The 7,204-nt window shown below is 58.9% G+C and overlaps 1 protein-coding gene across 1 annotated transcript; it reads left to right on the top strand.

Moving 5' to 3' along the window:
* Window positions 1-4,352: 4,352 nt before the first annotated feature.
* S1pr4 (sphingosine-1-phosphate receptor 4) lies at window positions 4,353-5,589 on the top strand. The gene has a single exon (XM_070001897.1). The coding sequence runs from the start codon at window positions 4,359-4,361 to the stop codon at window positions 5,523-5,525; it is 1,167 nt and encodes a 388-aa protein (XP_069857998.1). The 5' UTR covers window positions 4,353-4,358; the 3' UTR covers window positions 5,526-5,589.
* Window positions 5,590-7,204: the final 1,615 nt, after the last annotated feature.

Below are 7,204 nucleotides of genomic sequence, written 5' to 3'. Positions count from 1 at the left end.
AGACCCCAGTTGGGGGTACACATTAAAGACAGTCCTCTGGAGAGGAGTGGTTTCTCGGGGGTGTCTTACCACTAGCATCTGTTCCTCATCCCCACCCTGATCTCTCCTGAGGGGCAGCATGGTGGAAAGGTGACATTATAGGAAAGAAAAAAAAAAGTTCTACTTGTTGTCTGCCCACTTGCGAGACTCTGCTCATTTTGTGCCAGAATGTGGAGTAACCCCTTTCCCTAACTAGAGGGCCTCAGGAGCAGACTCCTCGGCTCCTGTGTACAGTCACAATACCTGGTTCCTCTTCCTCTCCTTCCTCTTTCTTCTCTTTTTATTTTCATTCCAGCTCCTTCCTTCCTTCCTTCCTTCCTTCCTTCCTTCCTTCCTTCCTTCCTTCCTTCCTTCCTTCCTTCCTTCCCCCCCCCCCCCCCCCCCCCCCCCCCGCCAGTCCTAGGGCTTGAACTTAGGGCCTAGCACTGTCCCTGAGCTTTTTCACTCAAGGCTAGCCCTCTACCACTTTGAGCCACAGCACCACTTGTAGTTTTTCTGGTGGTTCATTGGAGATAAGAGTCTCACAGACTTTTCTGCCAGGACTGGCTTTGAACCATGATCCTCAGATCTCAGCCTCCTGAGTAGCTAGTATTACAGTGTGAACTGTATATTTACTTTTGGAGACTGGAAATCTGGATCACCCACAGGGCAACCTTGTTCAGATTTTCCTCTTTTGGAGAGTGAGGAGTATTGGGGTTTTTCTCTAGAGCCTCAGTCCTGTTAAGCACATGCTCCCCCACTGAGCCACACCCCAGAACTTTTCCCTCCCCTACAAAATACTCACACTGATCAGTAAGTCTACCCTACTGATCCATCAAAATTTGATTCTATGTACAAACACTTTGTTTCTAAATATGCTCACTCTGGTAGATCTCAGGATTAAGGGTTCATTGGATCGTTTTGAAGCTCAGGTTCAATTCACACCTGGCACTTTCTAGAAAATTCCCTAACTAGGACTTGTCTGGTGTCTGCAATGATTTGACTAAAAGGAGGGATGGGTTTGACCAAGGAAGACCAGAGAAGTCTTAACCCCCAAGTCCTGAAATCAACATGACTAAGGAAACATCGTCTTCACCATTTTTTTTTTGTTGGTGCTGGGGTTTGAACTCAGGACTGAGCAGATGTTGAGTGTGTGGTCTACTGTGTGAGCCAGGCCCCTACAGCCTGAGACATACCTGCCCCACTTGATCCTTGCCCCTAGGACATGGAACTCTCAGGGCTTGGGCCCTGTCCGAGTTTTTTTGCTCAAGGGTGTACTTCACCACAGCTCCCCTTCTGGACTTTTGGTGGCCAATTGGTAATAGGAGTCTCAGGGACTTTCCTCCCTGGTCTGGCTTTGATTCATGATCCTCATATCTCAGCCTCCTGCATAGTGCATGAGCCACCAGAAACTGGCTGTCATGTACCTTTTTAACTTATCAACATGTATAAAAGTACAGTGTTGTTTTTTGTTTGTCTCCTGGTCCTGGAGCTTGAACTCAGGGCCTAGGCACTGTCCCTGGACTTCTTTTGCTTAAGGCTAGTGCTTTACTACTTAAGCCACAGTGCCACTCTGGCTTTTCTGGGGGGAAGGGGTAGTTTACGGAGATAAGAGTCTTAATGGCTGGGCACCAGTGGCTCACACCTATAATTCTAACTACTCAGGAGGCTGAGATCTGAAGATCATGGCTCAAAGCCAGAGCCCAAGCGTCCACGAGACGCCTATCTCCAATTAACCACCAAAAAAAAGCTGGATGTAGAGCCAGAGGCTCAAGTTCTAGGGTACTATCTTTGAGCACAAATGCTCAGAGACAGTGCCTAGACCCTGAATTCAACCCTAGAGCTGGCACCACAAAAAATAAAACGGAAAAGGCTGACTGGGAAGGTGGCTTAGTAGTAGGGTGCTTGCCTAGCTTGCATGAAGCCCTGGGTTCGATTCCTCAGTACCACATACACAGAAAAAGCTGGAAGTGGTGCTGTGGCTCAAGTGGTAGAGCACTAGCCTTGAGCAAAAGAAGCTCAGGGACAGCGCCCAGGGCTGGCAAAAACAAAACAAAGTCCCTGGAGGGAAAAGCCTTCACTACACTTGATAAGGCAACTTTAGGAATCAACTTGCACCCCAGGTGGTATTGGTTAGGTCTAGGTCTGCTTATATAGTCAGAAAGGGAGGGAAGGGGGCATGACTAACCTGTCTGCACCAGTCATAGTTCTTCATGCAAATGAGGGTGGGCTGCCACTAATCACAGCACAGTCTTTATACAAATGAAAGACTCTGGGCTGGGAAGGTGGCTCAGTGGTAGAGTGCTTGCCTAGCATGCATGAAGCCAGAAGTGGTGCTGTGGCTCAAGTGGTAGAGCATTAGCCTTGAGGAAAAGAAGCTCAGGGACAGTGCCCAGGCCCTGAATTCAAGCCCCAGGACTGGAAGAAAAATTTAAAAAAGGACTTTGCACCAACCACCTGTCTCCCAGTGGGTTCTCTCTCTCTGTCTTCTCTCTCTCTCTCTGTCTCTCTCCCTGGTTCTGTGTCTCTCTGTCTCTCTCTGACCTGGATGGAAGAGGTTTCAGGGACTTCTAGGTTCCACTGGGATGATGAAAAGCCCAAAGCGAGCTGTTTGGATTCTAAATAGCACCCCTAAAAGGGACCTGGGGGTGTTGAAGGGCAGTGGTGGTTCCAGGGGAAGGGTGGGAAGAGTCCAAGGTAAGCCTGGGATGCTGCAGGGTACCAGAAAGTTCAGGATCAGGAAGTGTGTGGGGAAGGATGGAGGCACCGCCCGCCCGCCCCCAACGGCAGCAGCAGGTGCTGCCCTCTGGTGTCCACAGCCGGAGTCGCAGTTTGATGTTTCAAGTGGTGTGTGCGGCCTGACGGCTACCTGCCTTTGCTGGCAGTCTTTATGGCTCCAGGCCGACAAGCAAGGGAAGGGCTAATAACTGTCAGTGAAGGGAGCTAAGCTGGGCCTGGTAGCCATGTCAGTAATCCTGGCACTTGGGAGGTGGAGCTGAGTTGTGGGGGGGCGGTGAGTTCCAGGCTAGCTTGGGATACCTAACAATTTCACAGACAGCTTATGCCTTAGGGGGAAATTCTATCTCAAATAAACGTGTAAGCCAGGAATCCATTTGCATCGATCAATCGATTGACAAATGGTGTGTCCTTGCACCCAAAGTCCCTCCCCCAGGGCAGCAGGGAATTCACGTAAGGTCACTGTCAGCTACACACCAGGCTGCGTCAGATGCTCCCTTCCACGGCTCATCGCCCTTGTCCCGAATCTGTTGTCTCTGGGAGACACCCAGCTGCATCGTGGGGATCAGCCCAGGAACAGGGGTCCACATTGGGTCCTACATCCAGCCAGACTCAGGGGTCAATCAGGGATCCAGGCCCCGTCTAGGGGAAGGCTGTCTGGGATCTGGGCTTTCTCTGGGCTGCTTCCTGACTCAGTGATCTTTGTGGGCTGGAGTTGAAACTCAGTGTGTTACTACCCAGCCACACACCCCGCCCCTTCTCGTCCCCCCCTTTCTGTTTGGTCGAGTCACTGAGCTGCCCACAGCTGCACAGTAAACAAGGGGGGAGGGATGGCAGTGCCAGGAACTTGGGGTGCTCTTTGTCTTCCCCTGGCCTCTTCTAGCCCTCTCTTATCCTGTCCTCTCTAGGGATGCATCTACTTCTTGGGGGGGTACCTGACCCCATCAATGGCATACGTGCGCCCCTGGGGCCAGGGTCACCTCCCCCTCAGACCCGTAGCAATCTTCGGTTGAGTCACCTTAAGCCTGTGTACACAGAATGGGGGGTGCACCCACAGTTCTTGTGTCTCCCACGTCCTGGAGCAGAGGCGGTAGCCACTTCTGCTCCCTGCAGGGGGGAGGCACAGGAGCTGGAGGCCATGAGCGAGCTCCCAGCATTCACACTGCTTCACAGAGCCTCAGTTTCCCCTAGCAGAACAAGTTGGTTATGGAAAGGGGAGGAGGATGTGTGTGTGTGTGTGTGTGTGCTGACAAGTGTGTCAGGGGTGTGCTTGGAGCGCACAGCCATCTTGGGGGGGGACAAGGACGGTAGAGGGTGACAGGTGGCTTTCATTTCCCATCTGTGACCCCAGCTCCACCCCCCTCCCCCCTTGCTTGCTTTCCAGGATGGACCGTGGCTGGCTGGGGTAGAACTGGGGAGGGGTGTGTGTGTAGGAGGCCTCCCTGAGCGGTCAACCGTCGCTGGGGTGGCCCCTCCCAGTCCCAGCTTCCCCCCCACCCACCCCGGGGCACCTTGAATAACAGGAAATTTCAAACAACAGGAAACCCAGCTTAGGCTGTGGCTCCACCCTGCCCCAAGGCCTCAGTCTGCCCCCAGGGGAGGCCATGAACGCCACGGGGTCACCGTCCCCAGTGGCCCTGGAGTCCTGCTACTGGCTGGCGGCCGGGGGACACAGCCGGCTGATCATCTTGCACTACAACCACTCCGGCCGGCTGGCTGGACGCGTCAATGGTGGGGAACCGGAGGACAGCAGCCTGGGGGCCCTGAGGGGCTTGTCGGTGGCGGCGGGCTGCCTGGTGGTGCTGGAGAATGCGCTGGTCCTGGCGGCCATCGGCACCCACATGCGCTCCCGGCGCTGGGTGTATTACTGTCTGGTCAACATCACCCTCAGCGACCTGCTGACCGGCCTGGCCTACCTGGCCAACGTGCTGCTGTCCGGGCCTCGCACCTTCCAGCTGGCCCCGGCCCAGTGGTTCCTGCGTGAGGGCCTGCTGTTCATGGCCCTGGCGGCGTCCACCTTCAGCCTGCTCTTCACAGCCGGCGAGCGCTTCGCCACCATGGTGCGGGTGGCCGAGAGCGTGGCCACCAAAACCAGCCGGGTCTACGGTTTCATCGGGCTGTGCTGGCTGCTGGCCGGGCTGCTGGGGCTGCTGCCACTGCTGGGCTGGAACTGCGTGTGCGCCTTCCAGCGCTGTTCCACCCTCCTGCCCCTCTACTCCAAGGACTACATCCTCTTCTGCGTGCTGCTCTTCGCCCTCATCCTGGTGGCCATCCTGGGCCTCTACGGGGCCATCTTCCGGGTGGTCCGGGCCAATGGGCAGAAGGCCCCGCGCCCTCCGGCCCGGCGCAAGGCCCGGCGGCTCCTGAAGACGGTCCTCATGATCCTGGTGGCCTTCGTCGTGTGCTGGGGACCCCTCTTCGGCCTGCTGTTGGCTGACATCTTCGGCTCCAACGTCTGGGCGCAGGAGTACCTGCGGGGCATGGACTGGATCCTGGCCCTGGCTGTCCTCAACTCGGCCATCAACCCGCTCATCTACTCGTTCCGCAGCCGGGAGGTGTGCCGCGCCGTGCTGGCCTTCCTGTGCTGCGGGTGCCTCCGCCTGGGCCTGCGGGGTCCCGGGGACTGCCTGGCCCGGGCCTCCGAGGCGCACTCCGGAGCGTCCACCACCGACAGCTCGCTGCGGCACCGAGACAGCTTCCGGGGCTCGCGATCGCACAGCTTCAGGATGCGGGAGCCCCTGTCCAGCGTCTCCAGCGTGCGGAGCGTCTGAGGATGCGCGCGGCCGGCCTGGGGCGCGGCGGACAGGCGCGGGAGCCCCGGGGGGCGGGGGGCGGGGAGAGGGGCGCACAGCCCCGGGGGTCCCCTCCCCGGGGGGTGCGGGGACAGGCGCGGGAGCCCCCGGGGGGGTGCGGGGAGAGGGGCGCACAGCCCCGGAGGTCCCCTCCCCGGGGGGGTGCGGGGAGAGGGGCGCACAGCCCCGGAGGTCCCCTCCCCGGGGCTGCGGGGAGAGGGGCGCGCGCACGGCCCCGCGGGGTCCCCTCCCCGGGGCTGCGGGGACAGGCGCGCACGGCTGGGAGCCTGCCGACGCCCGGATGGGAGCCTCGCGCTCCCCCCACATCGCCCCCCAGCACAAGGGACGGGGGGCGTTGGCGTGACCCGCTGTGTGTGACCCGGGGGGGCCGGGCTGGGGGGCACCGGGCTGCGGAGTCTGGCTCCCGCCTCTCCCAGCCCCGCAGCCGGCCCCCACCCCGCACCCGGGGCCAGTTCACGTTCGAAGTCGCCGCCGGCGGTCTGATTGGCGGCGCGAGCGTGCGTGCGTGCGTGCGTGCGCCGACAGTGAACGGCCGGTAGCGTGCGCGTGCGCGGTGGGGGGAGCGCGCCGCCGTGGAGGAGGGGGGGGTGACCAAGCCTTGCGCGTGCGCGGTGGCGGCGCGGGCGCCAGCGGGCGCGCGTGCGCTCGAGCGCAGCCCTGTCCCTGCGCTCCCCGCCCCCTCCGCACGCATGCGCGCGCGCGTCCGTGTGAGCCACGCTCGCTGCCAGGCGGGAGCCGGGGACAGACCCTGGCCATCTCGCTCTTCTCGCTCACCTCCTCCTTGGTGAAGCCCGGACCGACCCTCGGAGGAGCGGGGGGGCTTCCCCTCGCTCCCCTCCTCGCAGATCCGGGCTTTGAATGGTTGGGGGGTTCAAATCTAGGGGTGGTGGAGCCGCCCCCAACTGTGGGAACAGGGTTTGCCCCCAGCAATGGTATTTAATTTGCATTCGTTTACATGAAGTGGCACCCCGGATTGGTGGCCAGGGGTGACCCGCTCCCCATCATCCCCACCCCAGCACGCAGGGTCTCCCTGTCCCGGGGGGAGATGCTGGGGGGGGCGGGGGGGCTGGGACTCGGGGTGCAGGTTGCAGCTCAGGGACGGCTGAGCCACGGCCCCCCACGTCTCACCAGCCACTTGTCCTTCTGTAAAATCATTAAACTGAGTGAAATGTGAAGAACGCAGCTTCTCCGTGTCTTGCTCTCCTAGGAACACCTTTCAGGGCTGGCACACCCTCCCCCAGGACGCACATTGTCTGGTGGGCCGGTGGTGACCCCATTCTTCCGGCTCTGGGCCTGTGCAAGCTCCTCCATCTATGCATCTCTCTCTTTGTACCTTTTTTTTTTTTTTTTTTAACATTTTGGTCAGTCATGGGGCTTGAACTCAAGGCCTGGGTGCTGTCCCTGAGCTTTTTCACTCAAGGTGAGCTCTCTACCCCTTGGAGTCACAGCGCCACGTCCAGTTTTTCTGGTGGTTCATTGGTGGCGAAAGTCTCATGGACTTTCCTGCCTGGGCTGGCTTTGAACTGAGATCCTCAGATCTCAGCTTCCTGGGTTGCTAGGATGACAGGTGTGAGCCACTGGGGCCCAGTTCTGCATCCATTTTCCTGCCCTACATCTGTGTCTGGTTGACAATTTGA

This window comes from Dipodomys merriami, unplaced genomic scaffold (genome assembly GCF_024711535.1).
Source record: "Dipodomys merriami isolate MVZ:Mamm:240054 unplaced genomic scaffold, mDipMer1.0.p SCAF_6, whole genome shotgun sequence".
NCBI lineage: Eukaryota > Metazoa > Chordata > Mammalia > Rodentia > Heteromyidae > Dipodomys > Dipodomys merriami.
The sequence above is the reverse complement of the archived record's forward strand: the minus strand, read 5'-3'. Positions and strand labels throughout refer to the sequence as shown.